At 38.9% G+C, this 23829-nt stretch overlaps 1 protein-coding gene across 7 annotated transcripts in view; it reads right to left on the reverse strand.

The window, feature by feature from the left end:
* Positions 1-598: 598 nt before the first annotated feature.
* LOC119017738 (CUB and sushi domain-containing protein 1-like) overlaps positions 599-23829 on the reverse strand; it is a 405003-nt gene continuing 381772 nt past the window's right edge. For 6 of the 7 annotated variants that reach the window (XM_037094672.1, XM_037094678.1, XM_037094676.1 and 3 more), the window contains 13 exons: positions 22812-22985; positions 22645-22711; positions 21865-21971; positions 20173-20246; positions 19139-19250; positions 18165-18344; positions 17606-17668; positions 16834-16995; positions 15131-15243; positions 13064-13151; positions 12648-12774; positions 10604-10666; positions 599-7554 (listed from right to left, as the gene is read on the reverse strand). In XM_037094672.1, the coding sequence (XP_036950567.1) occupies positions 7395-7554; positions 10604-10666; positions 12648-12774; positions 13064-13151; positions 15131-15243; positions 16834-16995; positions 17606-17668; positions 18165-18344; positions 19139-19250; positions 20173-20246; positions 21865-21971; positions 22645-22711; positions 22812-22985 (1490 nt within the window). In that variant the 3' untranslated portion in view covers positions 599-7394. The remainder of the gene's footprint in view (positions 7555-10603; positions 10667-12647; positions 12775-13063; positions 13152-15130; positions 15244-16833; positions 16996-17605; positions 17669-18164; positions 18345-19138; positions 19251-20172; positions 20247-21864; positions 21972-22644; positions 22712-22811; positions 22986-23829) is intronic. The other variant, XM_037094673.1, reaches the window with a different exon arrangement.

Raw genomic sequence — 23829 nt, forward strand, 5'->3', positions numbered from 1 at the left:
AGAAGTTATTGTATCAAAAACTTTATTCTCAAATAATGTTCTCAAAATAGCTGATAGATAAACTGTGAGTCTCTTTAACAGCAGGTTGTGAGGCTGCATTTACATACAGTAGCCTATCTGTTGTTCACTATTCATAAACACTTCATGTTGTTTATCTCAAACGATATCATGGACAGACTGCGAAGTGTCACTTTCCATCCTTTAATTCAAAAGTCTTGTATCACCAGTCAATATAGGAGCCTCCGAAAACTTTGCCCATTTGCTAATGCTGCTGCTAGAGCCTAAATTTACCACGATTTTCATTTTTCCACTCAAAACCCTTGGATGTCTGAGCCAGGAGGAACAGACTCCTCCTGGCTCAGACAGACATGAGGTCAGATTTTGGGCCATAAAGGGGTAAAGTCATCCAAAATCTTTTGTGCCTGTGGAAGTCGTCCCTCTCCCAGATATAGACATTAGGATCAGCCACACAAGGGCTGCTGTTACACAAGAAACACCATCTTTTAAAGGAAGTGTCATTTTCAACCCCATCCACGATCACTATTGATGACATTACAACACTAAACATCTGGTGTTTGTTATGTTCCATGTATGTGTGCAACTTGAAATCTTTTTTTTTTTCTTTCTTTTTTTAAAAGGAACGTAAACAAGATATTTTAATGTGAGAAATTGTCAATGCTCAGGCGTCTCTCAGGGCACAGCTGCCGAGTAAGAAGCCGCCTTAAATTGATGTAACATTACATAATGGACTATTTTTTTTCTGGATGCTCACTTGAAAAAATGTTGAAGATCAGAAGACACATATTCTGTAGAGGAGTTGGAACTGACACGTCGTTTTATAAGACTTAAGTGTTTTAGATTGTGAATAGCAAATGTTTTCACAGGTGTGACCCCAGAGATAAGTGTCTCTGCGGCATGGAGAGAATTAACTCCGGGTCCCTGCGAGGTTTCCTGTTCCTGTATAAAAGCAGCCGTAATGGACAAAAGAGATTATATGACATTTTTGATATTTGATACTCAGTTTGAACCATAGATTTTTACATGGCGTGTAACAGTAAAAACATTGACTTTAATGAACAAGATTTCGTTGTACCTACATCATTAATCATAAAAAGTACAGCATGTTTAATAATTTGTTTGTTTGTTTTGTTTTTTTACAAATTCTCCATAAAAAATAGATTTCTGTACAAAAAATTTTTTTTCTTTTGCACCTACTTCAAGTTCAGCAGCACATGATGATGATGATGGCGAGAGGTGACGGTGGCGAGAATGGCGGCGACTGTGATGCTTAAAAACACGAAAACATCAACGATGACTGTGGCATATCTCTGTGCCATTTGGAACAAAAATAAAATGATATCTTCAGTTCACATTTATAAGCAATATGTGTTGCTGAGAACGTGTCACCGTAACGTGTGAATATGCCGCTAATATCTGTGGTGTCCCAGTCTACAAGCTGCCATGTGCCGAAATGACAATTATTCATCGTTTGCACTGATCGGTGAAGCGGGGCTGTAGTCAGCTCACGCTCAGCTCAGACACACAAGGTTGTAGATTTTTCTACAAAGCTGTACTGCTGAACGAATGACATGAGAAGTTTGTCCTATCCAGACTATGGAGAAGAAGGTGAAACAAAGCCCCTGAATACAGAATGTCTAAATTCGATTACCCTACACACTGAAACCTGAAGCAGCCCAGATATACTGGATGTGTGTATGACACACACACGCACGTGAAGGTAAGATTTCCATCTGGCCATACAGATCAAGCAGATAAATATCTATCTATAGGTCTGTATGGCTGCTGAGCCACATATGAACAAATGTCTGATGCAGTTTCTCTCCAAACACAAGTTTACTGCCACCACCCTGCAGTCCTCTGTGGGTGTATCTGCACCAGTGATTAGACCCCATCTTGATGTAATTTAGATGCATCTCATATCTGCATTAAATCTTTTCTGTATTTAAGAGTCCACAGAGGGGAAGAAAAATAAATTAAAAAAAAAAATCTGCCATGCTACACTATGTGGAGAGGCAATGTGTGACATTTACAACTTTAGCTGGGATTTTTCAAGCTTGCGGCAATCTGGGCCCCTTTGTCTCAATGAGGACTGCTGACAATACCACTTTAGAGAAAGTGAGGGACGAATATGGAAACTTCTCCTCAAACTGTGCAAACTCTCAGAAGCTGAAACAACCTTGGCATTTTAAAATTTAGAGGGTAGTTTTATCATTTTTTTTTCAACCTGTAGCCAGCTGTCGCACTTTAAAAACAGTGGGGACTGCTGACGGCGCCAAATGAAGGACAAATGTGGAAACTTCGAGACAAATTATTTTTCAGAAAGTAATGAGTGAAGAGAGAATCATCAAACTTTTTGTGATGTGTCAGAGAATGTGTCATTATAAGAGGAAAAAAGTGCATCTCACTTTCAAATGTTGACTCAGAAGAGACTTGTACTGCTATAAATCACTGTTCCACTCTGTATCAGCATATACAGAATGTGCAGCCTCCATGTTGTCGTTCCCCCATTTTTTTTTCCCAACAGATATAAACAAAAGAGATATACCAAACAAGATGATGTCATTGCACCAGTCGGGTCCTTTGTTAGAAAATTTGCAACACTGAGGAAGCCGAAAGTGATTGGACATGACAGGACATGATCTTACAGTGACCAACAGTTCACTGTCAGATCATGCCCAGTCATGTCTGATTAAATGCTCTTAATCAGGGTTCTTAGGCCTCCTATTTTTCAGTATTTGTATGTTGGAGGAAATACAGGAGATTGGATAGAGGAGTGACTTTCTAGCACATTAAATCATTTGCATGCCTTTCAATTAAATTAATATCCCTATCATTAGTTCAACCGCAGTCTCCTTTTTGAGTACTACTTCTCTGACCTTGGAGACTTTTCTGTTGAAACAGATTTTTTTAATGGATTGAATCAAAAAATGTAATATTTAAGTTGTTTAAGAGTAATCTAGTGTATTAGTTTTCAAACTATATTCACAGCCCTAAACTGAAACACAAACTAGACTCCTAATAAGACTCTAGTAAGATTTTGTCAGAGGATCCTCCATCTGATAAGCATCTTTTTTTCAGATGTATTACTACATTAAGTTTATTAAACACATTATCAACATACATTCTTTCATTGTGTTACTTATGGCACACTAATCTGGCGATCTAGGGCTGTGTTGACTCTGACTTTGTCTACACCTCCACCTTGATACACCATATCTGAGTCAAGCACTCTGCACTTCTTCAATTTTCTGCAGGTATACAAGATCTGAAATCTAACCGCTGCAGCACCACTCTGATCTTTACATGCCCGAGCAAACAGGGAAATCGGAAAAGGGAGAAAAGGCAGAGTGTAGAAGTTCTTGTTTGGGCACACTGGAAGATCAGATGTGTGCCATTAATTGTTAAAAATGAGACCTTTTATTACGCCTGTGGAAACCTTTGCAGCCTCTAATTTGCAGGTGCTATTATGCTCTCTTGACTCCATAGGAAGTCTCAGCTGAATTAATTAAATCAATTAAAACTGAGTCACTGGGTGCACTCCAGCAATAAAAGGAGAGGAGGCTCACTATCTCGTGAGCAGATGCTCAGCTGTTGTTTACAGATGTCTAGTTTATTTCTGTGAAGAGATTTTAAATATGTCATCTATTTTGACGTATTCTGTAACTACTGTCGGTATTATAGCCTGTACAGACATCTGCATATCTTTATTGTGTATGTGTTTCTGGCTGAGTGTCCATGACCCTGACACTGTGAGGCTGTGAATGACAGGCTAACAATGGATATGATAATAGCAGCAAAATCCCGTATTCAAGCTTCCGAACATAATCACTACTGTTTCAGGACATTTCATTTGCGACCTTCAGGTTTTGGAGTAGACTGATTTTCAATTAAGTGAGCTGAAAGTGTAAATAGAAACCACAGTTTTCTTGTTAATTCACTCCCAGTTACTCCACAATAGTTAGATGTGACAATCTTCTCATGCCAAATGTTTCTTTCTCTCTTTCAGTATTTAAGTTCTGGGCTACATCCACTGCAAATTGAGTCTCCAGCTGGAACATAGCATGTGTCATATAATGTGTTTCATGGACTAAATCAATTACATTTTCATTTTTTGACACCCACCATTTGATATCATATGTGTAAAAGAATGGATTTGTGATGTATTGTTTGTAGGTATGACAGATTGATGGACTGAGACTGGATCTTTGAAAACATGTGGAACATAAATGACAATTCATTTGGACAATAAAATCCATGCAGGTTAAAGCAAATGCCTGAAGTGTAAACCTAATGCTAGAATGTGTGTGCGTGGAGCGTGAATAAACAAACAAGAAACAGGCCTGAAGACACACACTGAAAGCAGTTACATCTGTGAACTAAACCGAGTGCAGCATCTTTCAAAAAATAAAAATATTTTTGAGAGGACACTGCGCGAAATAACAAGCTTGGCAAGTGATTCGAAACAGGTGAATTTTCTTGGATCCGGCAGACTCATGGGTGTTAGCGCATTTTGACTTCAATCACCAGGAAATAAGCTGAATGCAAGGTCGCACTCGCTAAGCTTGTGTATTTGTTGCAGTGAGGTTCCAGCATTTATAAGCAGGATGTAACTTACTCTCTGCACACGAGGTATTTCTCAAACAATGGAGGGGCTCCATGGGGCGATAACTGTTGACAACAGTAATTGTGCATGTTGTCTTCATACTGTATCAGTTTGTCCTCTGCCCTAAATGACCGATTCTCCAACAGATCACATGTACGCTGTGAGCTCTTTAAAAGAGGTGTGTTGAAACAGAGTCATGGGCATCAGATGGGTTGTAAGATGATGCGTGATAATGTGAGCAGTCGTGGAAACACAACACATCTTTTTAAAGAGAGTCAGAGAATCTGTCACATGTTGTTTCTGAAAGCTTACACTGTCTACTATTACACATGACCAAGAAAGAAAAATGAGCCCATACTGAAATACTGTTTAATATTTGTGTACTATTTAGTACGCGTTTAAAAGAACTATACAGTATCTCAGAAAATTATATTGAAGTTTAATGGCTGAAAATAAAACCAGCAGCATGGCACCAGTGTTTCAGATGGACCACACTACATTTTATGGATGTGAGCCTTTCTGTATATATTTTACAGTAATGGCAGTAGTCAGTATGATCTTTCAGAAACAGCCACTGCTCCAACAATGGCAAAAAAGTGGTGTCATTATGCGACACTAGAAGCTTGGAGGTCCACAGGTAAACTGATCCCAACTATCTGGTTGGCTCGTATGTAGTCATGGCAACAGAAGAAACAACGGTATAGCATGTGGTCACACCTTCTGCTAACAGGGAGCGTGAAATATAAATGTGTATATACAAACACTCTGTAACCCTGTATTTATTTAGTCATTTTGTTGTCTTTTTAAAGATAGAAGTTTTTGAATAAAATTCTCTTTTTTGTATGACTCATTTTTCAAACCCACTTCAGACCCAAAAATTATTCATTTTTTTCATAACCCAGTCAGAAAAACACACTAGTGCAAAATTTGTGCGGTTTAAGAGTTTATATAAAGTTTATATTTTGGGGTCCCCAGCAGCAGTGGTTTGGGAAGTCCCATGGGGCCACTGGGTTTTTTGAACATGGACTCTGTTCATCAATATCTTCACTGAAGAAAAATGCCAGTAGAGACAATCAGAGACAACTATATGCCTCTGTTTTCATAGCAACCTGTCCTTGTCTTTCTTTTCCAGCACGACTGACAGAGGTGTCTTTCCCTCCATTTGTCTGTGTCCGTCTGTCTAATATCTGTCTGTTAATCTGTTTGTTGATCTACTTCCGATTGTGTGGCTGGAGAGTATGCTGTAGTAAAAAAAGAAAAAAGAAAAAAAAGAAAAAGAAAAGAAATCAGTCATAACTTGACTGATAATCCCGACCGCAGCTTTGAGAAGACAAATCACTTCCTGGATTTGGCCACAGCTGATTGCAGCAGTCGATGATCTTGACAGCTTATTGCCTCCAGGCTTCCACTTGTTCAGCCACCAAGCACAGATTCCTGGCTAGTCCAAGAACAAGAATCAGTTGTCTGACTCTTTGATTGTATCAGACAGGCCTCTGGAAAACCAGTCCATTGTGTACACCGGCCCGGCAACTCAATTGGTTTTCTGGTTCAGCATAGTCTGCTGAGTGCTAGTGTGGAATATTGTATATAGCACTGATTTTAAGTGTGTAGTAATTCTATAGAATATTTGAAATTATCCAAAACTTGTCTAGAACTAGTTCAAATGTTCTTCTACTGGCCAGGGGAAAATATCATTTGCAAATTCTTGATTTGGCATGTTTTAGCCTAATCATTTGCCAAATACTGTTAGTAGACATTGTCATAAAAGGCAATACAGTAAGTGGCAAGGACAATCACAGGAACTTATCTGGAAATCCAACAACTCAACTCATCTGATTCTGTGATTTTCTCCTCTATTAAACCATCCTCATTCTCCAAGTAAGCTAAAACATTTTAAACTTATCTGCAACTGTTATTTGACCGTGACGTGGATAATTTTCTTTAAAGGAATTGGTCCGGTTGAAACTGTCACTGCATTTGGTTGACATCTTTACACCAGTCTGTACAGTCAGACTGTGTAAGCTGTCAGAGAGTTCAGTCCTGTCAAGTCCAGCGTGATGGAAATCCAGTGGGAGGTTTTTGGTCCAGCACCGATGATGGTTCTTCGTGTTGACATGTCTGAACCATCCAATCAGTATTTGATATCTTGAGGGGATTCGAGGGTGGAATAGTCTATGTGCTTCCCCTGAGGGTAAAACCTAGCATTGGTTGAACCCATGTCTGGCCTGCAGCAGGGGAGTTAGTTAGCCTATACCACTGTGCAAATTTGGCGTGGGGTATGGGGTTAGGTTGGGCAAACCACTACTGGCGGGTTTTTAAAGTGGCCGTGCGACTTTGGCCCTTCATAAGTTGGTGGGATCGAATTTTGCAGAAGTTGCACTGACAGCATGGTTTGGAAGAAGTTCAATTAGTTGTACCATCGTTCTGTGTTTTTTCGAGCCACATTGCCGTAGAAGAATTCTGGTCTCAGCATTGATCTCCTGAACAACAACATGTCGTCATTGTCTACTCCCTTGTTCACTGGTTCCAACTTTGCACTTTCAGACTACCAGAAGAGGTGATGACCATGGTCACGTAGGAGGTGGAGCAGAGCTGCATTACTGTGCATATTATGCTGATGGAGGACCAGCATATTACAACACAGGCTGCTCACAGTGACGAGTCCAGATCTTAAGCTTGTTCTTTCTTCTCTGTTTGGTGAAACCACACCGCAGACTGCGACAGGGAGGTTGGACTGAACCACTGTATAGGTTGTGGCAAGTTTGTTGGACTATACCACAGTGCAGACTGTATTAAGTGTGGTATCGAATCGAACCGCTTTAGCCTCAGTGGGCTTCATGTTGGTGTCGTACATTGGGTTTTCAAATGACGCCTGGCCATTGGAGCTCTCATGGCCGACATAGCCATTGAACTGGACCTTGGGACGTGTCCTGAAAAACACAAGAAGGAATGATAATGTTCATGGCAGATATTTGGTTTCACAAAGATATCATTTTAAAACTAAAAGGTAATCACATTACAACCAAATGAGTGCAGGCTTTTAAACACTAAATGACAAATAACCACAGACTTATAGACAGTTTAGTCAAGCAAGATTAAGTTGCTTATATTTGTCACCAAGGACACAAAATGATATGGTTAGTCATCTTACAGTGACACAAACTACAGCAAGTAGGTGATTGGTTGTATTTTTTAACATGGATGATGACCCTAACCCTAAATAAAAAAAAAGTAAATCTGTAGTCATGTCTTCCCTTAAATATCTTGTGTCAGAGGTGGTTTGGTCTGGGGGTATATTTTTAGCAGCACAGACGCTACTGAATAATCATAGAAATATTATAGGAATACTACATGAGTCAGTGTGTGTCTCTGTGATCCTCTCGCTCCCCCATCCACTATGTGTTGCTACCTGTCACTTTGATCATGAAGGTGATACTACTCTACAGGGGAAAAAAGGTGCAATTACAAATCCATCTACTACTTCACCATTATGGACTATGAACAGCGTCATTGATTTTAACGTCTATCTCATACCAACCTCAGTAAGAGTAAAAATCAATTAATCAGGCAGATTGAACTAAAATATCAGCTAAATAACCCCTCTGCACACACTCTGCTACTAGAAGATGGAGTGGGAGGATGGCAGGTTAACAAGAGGGATATATTTTGGTCATTTTGATATCACTCCTTACACAACTAATATTGACTACTGATGATAGCATGTGCTAAATCCTGTCATAATTTATCTTTATATGCAAAATGGGTACTGCTGAGCCAAGTAAGAAACTACACAAGTCTGCACTATTATATAGTGATTAGCTCAGCTGCTTGATCTTCTGGGACAACGACTGTCAGATGTAATGGCAATGAGCCCAAGTTAAAGATCCAGATACATTTCTATGTTATTATGTAAAGTTGGTGAATGAAACCAGAGCCAAAGGGAATATTCAATTCGAAATTGTCAGGCCAGAATCACATTTTCTTTGCCGCTGTTTTGCCCACAAGTCTTTAAAATTGCCCTTACGAAGCTTTAAGTTTACAGCTTTCAGCTGACTGCAGGATGACACAACTTATTTGAATCGAAGTGAAAAGCTGGCATTTTTATATTTGTGTAAAAAGTTAAAATATTTTTTTTTAAAAAGGCCAGTCTGCATATACCTGCTTGTAATTCACGTTGGATGTCCTATTTGAGATGACCAATTTAAAAAGCACAGGTGTTCATGGGAAATTAAGAATGCATAAGTTCAACAATTAGTAACCATCAGAATGTCCGTGTTCTACACTTCAATTTTGAAAGTTGACTTTACTTTTATAAAGTCAGGAACTGATTAGAAGAATGGCAGACTATTTAATTTAATTTAAAACTTTAAATTAATAGTAATAGGTTTCCTCATTATTTTTAAGTTATATAACTTTCTTTACATCATAATTCAAACAAATGTCTAGTCAAAAAAGTAAAGTTAAATAAAGACTTCCCTAACCCTGTAGCTGTCTCGTTAGACATGCTCCTTGGCAGTTTTACCCCTGAGATTAAAGGCCAAAAGTTAGTAAGAGCGTGTTTCTAGTAAAAAATCTACAAATTGCAGGGAAAATTATGGCAAGAGCGAGAACATGAACCATAACAACTGCCTGCTTCACTGGTTCAGCTGCACAGTGCCCTTCTGCTACTCTAATGTTAGTGTGTCTACATACGTGCTACCTGCCATCATCCTGAAAATGCTACCCAACGGTTTCATTGCAAAAGAATATATTATTACTCCATTTGCCTGAAAGAGGATTTTAAGAAATATACTGCAGGGGTTCAAACAGACACACAGTGAAATATAACTCCCCTCTCCTAATTCATCTGTTTGTCACAGATTACATTTTTGGATAATCAGGTCCTATAATCCAGTTAGATATAATCACTTACTCCCAAACCCTGTGGAACTATTAGCAGGGAGGAGTGCTGCTGCTGAAACGCTGTTTGACTCTGACCTCATTAAGAGTGTGTGTACGTGTGTGTGTGTGTGCACACACTGGTAGAAATCCAACCCTGGGGAGTCACTAAGCCTACCCTACATGCTCAACCCATTACTTTACAAAACTGCACACACACCGACACACACCGCAGACCTCCCTGCGTGGCACTAGTTCAAATCGCTGCGGTAGTTTCTCTCGTTGTGGCTGTAGGTGCAATAGTTTAATTTTATTGGTAGGATGAATAACAGTACACATAATTGCTTTGACAGTATTACGGATATTGTGCAGACATGCTGGCCAAAGCAGGAGGAAACTGCAGTGTACACACACATAAACACGCCCCACACACACAAACACTTTGCTTTAAGATATTCATATTAGGAATTACATTGGTATGTGAAATCGTTTCTGTTGGCTTGCCATTATGTAAGCAAAGTTAACATGACCATGCATCTACAGTTAAATCAAGATGAAAGTCATGACAGTTACAGGTAACAGCGAAAAAGTGTTACATAAAAACAGCAAAAATAAATATACAAACAACTACTTTCAATTTGACCAGTTAAAAGGATAATATTCTGTATTCATTCTTGATGACATCATGCTGACAGAGAGATGACAATGAGATCAAAGACAGAATAAAACACCCTCTGTCTCCTTTTAAATTACTGCTGTTTGACACAGTAGGGCTGCACTGCGTTAAGAATATTACTTCCTGGGTATAAATGTCCCCCCCAGTTACTTTTAGCTGATACAAGGAGCTTCCTTGTTCCATTTCCATTCTGAAATTAATATTCACCTTGTTTTACACGTTATTTTCACTTTCCAGAAATACAAAATAGTGTCAGACAAGGTTCAGGAAATTAGAATTTCATATTTTGTTCAATTGTGCAGCCTTACTAAACAGCAAGAAGAAAAATCCAAAAACTTAAAAGACGGGATGACGAGTTTGACGGAGGATGTGGCGGCGGGCGGAGGTCTGGTTGCTGTTTGAAACCAGATGAGTGTCAGTCTTACCTGCCGCCAGGCCCCCAGGTGTCTTTTGGTCTCTCATTGTCATCTGTGTCAGCAGACAATGTCCTGCATACAACCATCAGCTTTATTATACATCCACTAGCATTGCACACTGCACAAGCTGGCAGGCAGGTAGTGTAAAACAGTGAAAAGTCATGTGATAGTAGTGTTACTAAACTAACAAAATGTGTTTCTACCTGGACATACAGTCAGAGATTCCTCCATAAATAACATTTTAATACAAGACACCATGTTTCACTGCAGATTGAATACTGTAGTATACAGTCACCATCAATGACAAGCCAACAGGCTAATGTGTAATTAGGACTATAGTTTGATGAGTACGATGACTTTATAAAACTGTAATGGAGAGCAGAGGTCAGAACATCCCTGATGTGGAAGTCTTCAACAGTAGATATAATGGTGACTTTTTACCCTCAATAAAGTTCTAAATTATCTTTAGTCTTTTGTGAACTTTCTAGGAACAATAATTAAAAGCAAAGGTCAGTCACATTTAACCTTAATGGTGCGCTTCGAGTTTTGGAGCTATAATTATGTTCAAATAATTCTGTAAACCCGCCTGTTCTCCTAAAAAAATCTTATCTCATCCACTCAATATGTTCCAATAGTCTTTTGTAGGAAACAAGGGGTATCAAACATTTTCTCTGTTCAGTTTAAAACAAAAGACTCAAACAAATGATATTACATAAAGAAAGAATATACAGTATATCTTTACTTTAATGGGCAAATTACTCATCTGATTGCTCCAATTAGATAATACATAGTTATTTTTCATCTCATTTGCATCCAAATTAAATTCAGTAAACAGGTTCTAATGCCATTAAGGACGATTGGCACAAGGTTAGATTATTGGGTGATGCTGAGGAACAATACCTACCCCAATGCTTATTTGCACCTCATGTAAATACTGTAAATATCTTACTTAGTTAATTTAGTCTATTCATTCATTCAGACTTTTTTGTGTCGGTGCACAACTACTCCACGTGCCCCTTCATTTGCACCTTCCTTAAATTAGAGCCTGTATCTCGAAATACAGTGCGATTTCGTGGAAGGAAACAGAGAAAAGTTTTACACTACTGTGCAAGACTATAATATTGTTTTGGTTGTCAGTTTAATGGATTATTACAGTGAAGAAAAAAAGATTCAACCTGAAAAGAGTTTATTGAATGGTACTTTAAACTTTTTTTTTTTGCATTTATCTTTTTGTTAGGTTGCTGTCTATTTTTCTTCCTCTGAAGGAACCCAAAAAGCCATATTAACCACTTTAAAATACTTCAAGTGCTGCAACAGATAGCAGAAATATTTCAACACCTCAAACATAAAAATAAACACCACTGATATCTATAAAGCATCTCAGATTTACTCCAAGGAATTGTTTTGATCTTTGGTTCAAAGTGGTTTTCTGACACACTCCGTTAAAAGCAAACATTGTCTTTTATTTGACACTTAAAGGTCCAATTTAAGAAATCACAACTATTAAGGACCACTGTTACAGATGCATACAGATGTCTAAATTTTAAGAAATTTAATCCTCATCTTTGAAAGCATTTATTATTTTTCAATTAACTCCTTAATCTTGATAGTGTGGGGAAACCTTCCATGGTTATTACCAAAACCATTTAACTCTGAAGACTGAAAGTAGGACAAAATATGTGGGATTAAAAATGTGTTTTGGCTTCTTTCAACTTTTCAGAGTCCTGATAAATACAAATTAAAGTTTTGGTGCCAGCCCCTCACTTGGAGATGTCCAATTTCCCAAAAGACAGATAATAATACAATGTGACAAACATGTTTCTTGGTTAGAGAGTGGGTGTTTTAAATGTGAATATTTACATTTATTCATCAGGTAAATCAGTAACAATAATCTAATAAACTGATCGAGAAGCTGTCCACTACTTTTTGACCGAGGGCACTTAACATTACGTACATTGTTTTTGCAGAAATGTTAGTGATAGCAGGCAAAGCAAACAGACAAACATTGTTTTGTATTCTACTAGATTTACACTGAGGATATACAGTAGCTTACCTGTGCTTGTAGAGGTAGAAGGCAAATCCAGACAGGATGAGGGCAAAGAAAGGGACTAAGATGGCTGCTGCCACAGAGCTGCTGTTTGTGTAGGGGTTGGACGGGTCCATTGCCATGGTTACAGGGCCTGGGGATACAGACATAGATTAAGCCACACATGCATGAACACATTACAAGCAAACACCCTGTTGTGCAAGTGTAATGGATGGTTCTCGCATTATTAGTCTGAGCACTTGAGTTTCACTTCTCATGTTTACTCAGATCAAAATTAAATTTGTTTAACGCTAAAGTAACAAAACCATTGAACTAAATATTTGAGTTTCTCCACAATGAGAATGACAATGTTTCCTACAAAGATTGAGGCTGTGCAGGTTGCTGCAGTTGTTACTGGTGCTGATAGTTACAGGCCGACCTACCTAGCCTCGTCAGATGGAACTTGCCAAAGTCTTTACTGTGAATATGCCCTTGGTAGACAAAAGTCTTCTGGTCTGATTCTGCAGTGACCTGAAAAACAAAACATATGGTTCTATATGAGCCAAAGACAGTGAGAGATGCTGTACATGATTTTACAGCCTTTGATGGAGGTACAAAGGCTAGTTCGACGAAGGGGTAGTGCGGATGATCCACAACGTGTCGACCAAAACCACAGCAGGAGTTTTCTAATGAGTTCTCCTTTTAGTTCCTCTTTGTTAACGGTCTGTTTCTTATTTCACTGTGAGAACGGAGACATATTTTTAATCAAAGTGTCAAAAAATGTCTTAAGGTTCGATCGTAGGACGTATGTGACAGGTGTGGTGGTAGTGTGAAAAAATATTTTAAGAAGAGACAGGTCATGTAATTACTTTCCTGTGAAAGTGGATGACAAATTCAAGTTCACACTATTCGGTTTAAGGTTGTCATCCATGAGGATCATAGCCGCAGTTAAGTCTAATAGATTGAACTACACATCATATACTGTACTTCATACAAAATGTCATTTTCTATTTTGTCATTTGTTGTGCTTAAAACAATCAATCAAACCAACTGCATCAATTTGGTGTACTCAAATAATCAACTGTTTCCGTTAAGGATTTTCTATTCTGTCAGTGTGAGTGCCTTCACCAGCAGTATCCCTTCACGTCCTGCACTCTGTCCTCGCTCCCTCCTTTTTACCATCTCTAGTTTGGAGATTGAGGCAGCAATGTTTTGCGCTCGAATTGACAATTGAAATTTCATCTTATATCTGTAAAAAGATTGGTTTCCAGGAATCACAAGTTTTTAGCCTGACTCCTCTCCTCCTCCACTCCTTCCATCATACGTGACATGATAAATTGGCTGTCTATGTGTCTTCTTCCCTCCCTCTCACATCCTGCTCCCCTCCGTCCCTGCCTGCCACTATCTTTTACAATCCCCCTGCTCCGATCCTCCCTCCCACCCTATTTCCTCAAACAGGATCGGATTTTTATTCCATTCCCCAGTTGTAGACATGATTTTCACAAGTCCCAGCTTCAACGTTCACATTGAACCAAGTTAAAAAGTCTAAATTGAACCACCCAGAGCTGACTTTATCTCTGTATTTCTTTCTTTACACTCTCAGCATTCAATATTGAATGCTAAATGTATGTAGATGATTGAATGCATTCATAGTCGACTTAAAGAAATTACAATTCTGCACATCTGTAGCTCATCTGTAGCTCATCTGTAGCTCAGCAGGTCGACTAGTGATTGGAAGGTCACTGGTTCAAAACCCAGCTCCGGGCAGGGCTGAGCTGCATATCGAATTGTCCTTGAGCGAGATATTGAACCCCACATTGCTCACTAGTGAGGGCCCTGCGATGAACTGGCGACTTATCCAGGGAGTACCCTGCCCCCGCCCTGAGACAAGGCTGGGATTGGCTCCAGCAGCAACACCCCGCAACCCCATGGAAAGGGATAAGTGGTTCGGACAATGACATGACCTAACAATCAGTGATTGGCCCCAAAAATCCTGATCAGAGCACCCTTTGTTAAAGACAGTATACATCGTGGCTAGAAGAAAAGTGACAGCACTTTCATTTCAACCATATTGTGTGCACGGTAAAAAATGTATAGATATGCGTCTGGACTTCAGGCTTATGATGACATTTTGGCAACTTTATCTAATGGTGGTAACTTTATGGAATAACTAATTCCTCACACCCTTGATGTGGAAACAAAAGCTTCTCAGCAAACCTGTTCCTTTCTCTGTTTGAAAAGATGCTAATTAGAGTTCATTGTATTTCAAAATCTGTTTTGCATAATGTGACTGAGGATTTGACTGGAATTTTAATACACCTCTCTCTCAAAATCCCATCCACCAGAGTGGGAGTGGGCTGGGTAATTTGGTGTGGACCATACAAATGATTTGTTTACAGAGTGAAGCAGGGCAATAATTCAATATCATTTGTAGACTCTACATATTTGTTCTCTTCCTGTTACATTTTAAAAGGCTTCAATATAATAATATAAGTGTAAGTTTGTCTTACATATCCATCCATCGCCCAGTTGTCATTTTTAAACTTGCTGAGGTAATGCTCTGTTGGCCCCTTCACCTGGTAGACCTTCAATAGCAGTTGGTTTTCCTCGGACTTGTAGGTACCTGTGTGAATAGATATATAGAGCGGTACAAAGAATGGGGTCAGTGCCTGAACCTGGCATAATCTGAATGATGTGCTTACATATTTCTCTTTTTGTTTTTTCCTTTCAAAGGTTTCTCATGTAATGACTGACATAAAATAAATGTAACGAATGAACTATCAAATTGAAGCGTTGAAGCTGTAACGATAAAAGAAGATAAAGGAAAAAAAAAGGTTGTTATATGGAATCCCAATTAAAACTTCAGTAGCAGTGAGGCTGCACATGTTCTTTAGGCATAACTTAACAGTATGTCAGTGTCTACTTTTTACATTTGCATTAATATTGGGACAAGGTTGTCTTTGTGTAAATTTGTGACTTAAATCTCTGGAATATGTGTGTCTTTTTCTCTTAAATTTATGAGTTTCATTTAAGGTATTGTTCTTGGAATATTATCCCTCTCCTGCAGCTCCATACATTGTTTACCTACAATGGACTAATACAGTGTCATACCTTTGTGTTGGTACTTGACATAAAAAAGACGTTGAGGCAAAGCCTCCATGGGAGTTGACAAACAGAAAGGCAGACAGACAGAGTGGTAGGCAAACAGACAGGTTGATTGACAAATAGTGAAAAGCAGACATGTCATTTTGAATTTTCATACTACATTTCCTTCACCATGCACCTGACACATTAGTGGGGAAAAAGTGACATTTACCCTTCAGCTACATGTCTCTTACTTGGTTAACTTTAGTGCCAACATAGAAACTGTTGCTGTTCAATATGACAAGTCAATTTGAAAGAAATTTCACACATTCAAAATGACATCATTTTATTCGCAGAGAGCTCATGTCTCTTTCAGCAGCTGAACGTCTTTCATGATCAATCTGAACTATTGATTGTGAAATGTCAAAACATGCACCATCAGTGTCAGTGGGGCACTATTTTAGAGGTTTTGACTCAGCACTGCAGCTTTACCTGTTTTGTGAACCTGCCAGTCATATAATAAACTCCATGTGTCTACAGGATACATGAATTAAAATTAAAATGCATCGTGGCGGAGCACTGCTGTGGGAGGTTCTGTTACTCAGGTTTTAATTTGGCCCTTCAGACTGCTGTGCTAACTGCAGATGCACTGATGTAGAGGGGCCCAGTCACATAACCTGCCAGGTGGTTCATAATTCCAACCAGTGCACCTGCATGTTATATTATTTAACATATTAATGACCAGTTATCTACTCTGTACGCTCTACAGGGGCAAAGTATTTTCTATATCATGTACATTTTCAGCAAAGGAGGTTATGTTTTTGCCTGCGTTTGTTTGTTGTTTTATCAGATTACACAAGACTTACAAAACAAATTTCCACAAAACTGAGAATGGGTCCCTGCCCACAATAGACTAATTCACTTTAAGTGCAAATCCAGTTGATGGGACTGTTCCAGGAGTTTTTCCTCAGCTTTTTAACACTGCCAGAGAGGGACGACTGATGATCTATATGCATCTATGATTGAGTGCTGTGCAAGGTGACTGTTTGGCTTTGGAGGATGTATGACATTTTAGTTTGCTGGAGTAAAATGAATTTGAATGACTCTACATAAGAGCTGTGTTTTTTACCTGAGAGTCTGATTGACACTCCACTGGTCTCCAGTAATGTGACGTTAACTCTACCACTGGTAGTGTTGAACCCAGTAACTGTAAATGTGGTGGCTTGTCTCTTTCCCAGATACTCGTAAAACCCACTCCACTCAGAATTTGGAGAGAACACGTCAACTGGAACTGTAATGGAGACACAGGAACAAAAACAGGAAGAAACTTAAAGCTTGTCTGAATCTATTTTAAAGAACAAAAGAATTGAACTATCACCACTGACTCAAAGAGTAAGCAGCGACATCAAAAGACTATCTTTAAAAGGATACATTTAAGTGACCTTAAGTTTAAAAATCTTGACAGGGTCAGCATTAGGATTCCCCTTTTGTGTTTGCCAAGAGACAGACACAACACACCTACCTCTGGTTCCTTCATAATTTACTACTCCAGTGGGTTGGTCTCTGCCTGTCTGAATCCCACACTTACAGCTATGACTTATTCAAAAACTCAGCAGCTGCAGGGTTATTGAAAAAAAATCACACAACTTTGGTCTTTTTTTGTGGTGTTAGTCTCTCCTCACTGGATTTTCTAAATATATGTATTGATTATAAAATCCTACTTTAAACTTACAAGGTATTACAAGGTACTGCAACTGAATCTTTTTCACTGATTTATTTACTGAGTCTGAGCTTTTGTCCTATAGATCTAAAACAAGACAGAAGACTCTCCCAAAAGAGTCATTCCGTAAGATCTTGTTGACGATCATGTGTGTGTGTGTGTTGTAGTTCATTCTGCAGACCTCGAATCTTGTTCTTCTGGACATCTGACTCGCCTCTGCTTTTGGGATTGACTTTCACTCCAACTGAAACAACAAACAGGAAAGACTTTAGCTTATTGGCTTAATGAGAATGTAGTCAATATAGATAGGGTTGGAAAGATGACAGATTTAATGTGTGACAAGACTGAGAAAGTATTAATGTAGAAAATTAAAATCCAATTGACCATAACATTGACATTTGTCACTTCTGGGGTTCCAAAGACAAAGATGAACCAAAACACAAAGCAGAAAACAGCTGGCGCTCTATTTCCTGTCTGATTATAAACCTGATTGTTTTGTTATGATACATCACAGCATTCATAGCCATCCACACTGTGAGAATTTCTTAAAACAAACAATAAAACATCACCCGAGCATTCATGGAATGCCTGAGGCTGATTTAGAAGAGCATAGCAGTAAAATCAGAGTGATGATATGTATTTATCTTAAACCATATGGGATGTGACATCCAGTTATACATTAAGCTCAACATCAGCTGATTTTATACAAGCACTGCTTTTTCAAGATAAGATCTGAATACCTTTACAGAGCGGGGGTTTGCCCGACCATCTCCCATCACTTTTGCAGGTTCGGTGCTCTGATCCCCCCGCCAAATAGAAGCCATCTTGACAGGTGTAGATCAGCGTATATCCCAAGGTAGGAAGGTCCATGGATCGAACGTCTACATTACTGGGGGTCTCTGGCTGTCTGCATGAATGCGCTGAGTGATAGGGAAGAGGCATGAACATCAACAGCAAACTCTTGAGTTAAAACTCAAAAAAACACACTGTGATAAGGAGTCCTCATATGGAAATGTTTGCAAACCAAAATTGTTCTGAAAATTTAAGTTGTAAATATAAAAAAAAAAATAGCAAAGGTGATGAACAAAATGAGAAATCATACTTGTGTCATTATGTCAATAACATACTAACCAGCTAGCAGTGAAAACACCAACCCTCCCCCTGTCCTCTGAGTTCCCAGCCCAGGCAGAGTCAGCTAAGAGGGCTGTGGCTAACGGGGCTAGCTCGCTAACAGCAGCTACTGTTAGCAGCAGTTAACAGTCACTCTGGTAACATATGCTGATAATATGAATCAGACAGGTGGCTAACTCTGACGCATTACACCTTTAATTATGATTTCTCAGGTCTGCTTCGTTCGGGAACTGCTCGGCTCTGTACTGAGGGGTAAATGTCAAGTTTCTCCTTTTTTTCACCGACGAAGACGGAGCCGTGGGCAGCTGCTTTGCCATGCTTACACTGTTTTGACTGGGGGAGGGCTCAGTCTGTGGGGAGGGGAGCACCCAGATTTGCTTCCTTCCGTGCAGTTTTCCCTATACATACGTTCCACTTCCACACAAAAACATCATGTCAGTGAAATTATCTCAAATTCCACGATATTCTGCGTTAAAAAGTAGATTCCTTTTTAATCGGCCAATTCCTCGATTCCGTCCGCGGAAATCACAGGGCCCTATCCACAGAGTAATAACAGACAACAACAGACAAAGTTAAATCTTACCTATGCACTCAGGTTGAGTTCCACTCCAGGTGAGGTTTTCTAGGCAAGTTCTTGTGGTGGAACCAAGGATGTGGTAGTTTTTGCGGCACTTGAAGGAAATTTTACTTCCAACCTACAGGATATAAAAGCACAATAAACACTCCTCTTTTTCTGCTGTAAACAACTTAGCTTCTAAAGAAATGCAGCAGTTGTCATTAAATTCAAATCATCTTGCTGTCAATATACATTAAAGAAAATGATTGAACTCAAGGCCAAATCTAAAAACAAAAAACAAACAAACAAAAAAAACAAAATACCCCCCTTGTTAAAATCATTTTCTCTTTAAATGGATGTCAGTGCTGCATAATGTGCTGGAGACCCCTTCCTCTCTGTGCAAGGATGTCAGGGGAAATATGACATGTGGATTACATCCAATTATACCACCACAAATTGAAGGATTTGCAGGTTTGCTTAAATTCCACTATGAATTGTGTGGCCAGTCTTTTCTATCAACGGGTTCTTATCTGTGTTCTAGACAGCCTGGTCCCTAAGATGAAAGAAAATATTGCCTCTCTCTTTCATCTGATAAATTCAGTCCCTAGAAATCTGGTCTTCTTCCAAACTAGCCTTCACATTAGGCCTGTTTGTAAAGACTTTGCTGGCTCGTTATTTCTTATTCTTATTTTAAATGAGATAGAGTTTATTATTCATCCACTTGGTCAACCTGCTCGCATCATTGCAACCCCCTTGATACTTGAATACTTTCCTTGGTGCATCCTTAGATCACATAAAAGCAGTAAATTACTGGTGCTATTTATTTTCATGGTCTCTTTAATGGTCTCATTTACTCATAGTTACATCCTTTTAACAGCTCCTCCACAAGTTGATTTTCTCAACACTGAAACCCAAACCTTCTGACGGACATAGATCTGCAAGTTGTAATTTAACAACTGTTTGACTTTACATAGAGAAATGCATGCATTTTAAGTTTTATGTAAGTTGTAGGATTACGCAGTAGTTTTATTAAGTACAAAGTCAATGGATGTATTTCTTACCTGAAAGCCCTGGGCCATGACTGGGATACCGTAGGCTGGAGTTCCTGGGTCACGACAGCTGTTGAAGGCTGGGTCTTCACACACAGTCACGCACACACGCACGCACACACGCACGCACACACACACACACACACACACACACACACACACACACACACACACACACACACACACACACACACACAGAAGAAGCATTGTGATATTTCATACATAAGCTTACTGATGTCCTAAACACACTTACAATTGTTTTTTTTTTTAACTAAGATTAGTATCTTGCAGCTACTAGAATCAGTCAAAGCAAAAGCATTCTGGGTATTAGGAGTATCAACAGGGATTCTATGGACATAAATGTTGTATTGAAAAAAAAAGAAAATAAAAGCCTTTATCTGCCAAGTTACTTGAAGGACCATGAGTCAGACTAGTGTAAAGTGGATGAAAATTACGTAACTGTATTAAAGTAGAAAGAACAACATTTTCCTCTGAAATGTGATTAAGTGTATAAAGCCACACAAAATGGAAAATCTGAAGTAAGGTATTAGTTCGGCAAAAATGCAGAACAATGTTCTTTGATAGTTTCAACCCCAGTTGGAGCTTCTAGTTCTCAAAATAATGTATAGGGAAAATAGACCATTATACAGCAGTAATTAACAAAGAAAGTTAGAAGAATTCAGCACTGGTCAGGGCGCAATGGTACAACCATGGCTATATTTCATAGTTATCTATGACAGTTATTTATAGCCGTGGACATGATAGATGTTCTGTGATTGCCATGGTTTTGCTACAAGACTGCTTTTCCACTTCAGCTGTTACACAATTATACATCTTTTATCACAACTTGTCCCAAAATAAGCTTAATGCTTTTAGAACAGTTGCCACAAAAACCTTACATTTTACATCAAAAAATGAGGGGCTGCTTTCCAAGATAAAATCTTTATAGAAAGCAAATAGAGACATCAAAACTACACACTTCATCTATTGATTAGATAATATCTTCAGCTCTAGCCGCTGAGGAATACTAACGCTAAAATGAGCTCAAGTCTAAGCTCCCCAATCGTATTTACCAATAATCTCATTTCACATAGTATTTTTCATAACTTGCTGATGAAATGTTTTTTTCTTTGAAGTAAATAAAATATTTCAGATTTACACAAACAATTATATTATGTTGTTTTCTCATGTATGCATATTGTTCTGTGTCCAATGCAACAGGGTGTAAGGTGCATTACTGACTATGATATTCATTATTTTCTTCAAATTTGAGCACAAGGAAGATTTGCGGTGTAAAAAGAAAACTTCATTCCCAGCCAGTGATTTCATGTCAGTCGTGACAGAGTAATTTTAAAGAAATCTATTCGGCATTTGTTGGAACTGACTTAAAATTAAATATTGTAAGGGAATGTCACACCACAGTCATCTACCCTTCGTGTTCGATGCTAGTTCTCTGTAATGCAGTGTCACTACATACTGTAAATGCCATATGATGACATTTATTGTTTGTCACTCTAGGTTGCATGAACTGATCTGACTTTGCTTGACAATAACTTTAGCCAATAGTAAATAACATGTTTTTTACCCAGTGCTAATCTAATCATCATCATGGCAGTATACTGATTAGATAAAACACATGCGGTCGAAGTGTGTTTGAGGCCAGAGGTGATTTGGTGTTCTTGTGGTTGTAGTTTTTTTTATTACCTATGCAGGCTGGTTGCTGGCCACTCCAAATCCCATCAGCTTGACAAACTCTGGAGACAGAGCCTACCAGCAAGTAGGGTGTATGGCAGTAGAACCTGACCTCTGACCTGCATAGGGAAACACATATTTAATTTCACACATATAAAAATAACAATAAGAAGTAATGAGCAATAATAAAACATGGCTTTGTTTCCATCTTATCATTTTAAGCACGGTGTGATGTATGTGCGACAGTATTCTTCAGTTGTTTATCTAACCAGCTCACCTTTGGCTTACAGTGTTTTCTTGTTTTGCTCACAAATCAAAATGCATTTTGTCCTTGCACTGTTTCAAAGTGACATCAAGACACTGGGCCAAAAAATGTCGAATCTATCTTTAGCCACATTTTGAAACTTTAAAGAAACAACAACCCTTCCTGAGGTGTTTTCACTATAAAGAGCGACTACACCGTACAAGTTACAAACCTTGTATTGTGAAGCATGCACATTAACTCCCAGTAATGATCAGCATCAATTTTAGTTTATACAGCCAAAGTGACAATCCTGTTTGAGTGACAGTATGTCTGTAGGCATATAGTGATTAAAAAAGCAGCCACAGCAGGCCGCCACAAGGTTTGCACAAATTATTTTAATCAAGCAAAGGTACTTCACAAAGCCTCATGGCCTTTCTGCAACATTAATTGCGTGTTGTTATTGCACACCCATCTAAATTACCATAAATAAACAAATTAAAAAAAACTGTGTCTGTGCGAGTCTGCTCTTGCTAAATCTAACTACTAACCGGAAGGAAAAGACGTTCCCCTCTCTGAATCCTCCTCCAGGAGAGCCCGGATCTCCACACAGTGCAGCTTCAGTGAGACAACAGACACATTCAGGACTTTGTGTTAACTGCTAACATTTCTGAAAGGGGAAACAGTTGAAGTAACTAAGCAGCAGCTCGCTACTCACGCAGGCATTGTGGTACGTCTCCTGTCCACGTCCCATTCCCCTCACATGTCAACACAGAAGGCGTGGACATCTGATAACCATGGAAACAACTGTAGCTAACACTTGATCCCCATGAATAGTCGGTTCCTTCCACCTTCCCATGATGTACTTGAGGAGGAGGTCCACACTGGATCACTAAACAACACACAGATGTAAAAGATCACATACAGAAATACTGATAGCTTGTGCTTTACACTGCTGCCTCAGGAGCATGAAGGTCCTATTCTGGAATCTCTGCACTGGTCATTCCTGTGTGTGGGTGTGTGTGTGTGTATGCATATGTGTTGGTATACAACTTGTCTGTTCTCTCCAGCAGGTGCTCAGTTTCGCACTAACTAAATACATCTGTTACCTGTGATTATAGGTGTGTTTCTGTTAGTTTAATACCATCTGTCCTCTACAGAATGCACTATGCTGTCTACTGAACTACTGATGAGGTGTTTCCGAAGAAGTGATAGTGGAGCTTCTGTTAGTGCAGACTTTTGACCTGAACTTTCAAGATCTCTTACATGCACAAGAACCTAATTTTGATGCAAAACCGTTTTACTTACATAGACATTTGAATACATGTATTTATAAACTCTGATATTGGTCCTTCCAAGCAGTACAAAACAGTTTAACAGTTTAAATAAACAGTATTCCACCAAGACCTAATATTGTTCCAGTGGGATATTTATACTTCATTTGATCCTTTGCTAACATCTGCAATTTTATCTTTAACAGAGCCAAATAAATCAACACCTAATAACATGATTAGATATCAGGCTGTCAAAGTCACAAAGACAAAAGAACAGTTTAGACCTGTCCCTGGTGGATATGTAGCCCAAAGATGTGAAAGATATGAACCAACAAATAAAACAATGAACCTTTGAAGGAATTGCAACATTTACAAAATCCAGACAGTGTCATATTCAGCATACACCAGGCAAAAGCAGGACAACGACACATAATGCTGACCAACGAGCCCCACTCCGGTCTT

The sequence above is a fragment of the Acanthopagrus latus genome, chromosome 4, assembly GCF_904848185.1.
Source record: "Acanthopagrus latus isolate v.2019 chromosome 4, fAcaLat1.1, whole genome shotgun sequence".
Classification (NCBI taxonomy): Eukaryota; Metazoa; Chordata; class Actinopteri; order Spariformes; family Sparidae; genus Acanthopagrus; species Acanthopagrus latus.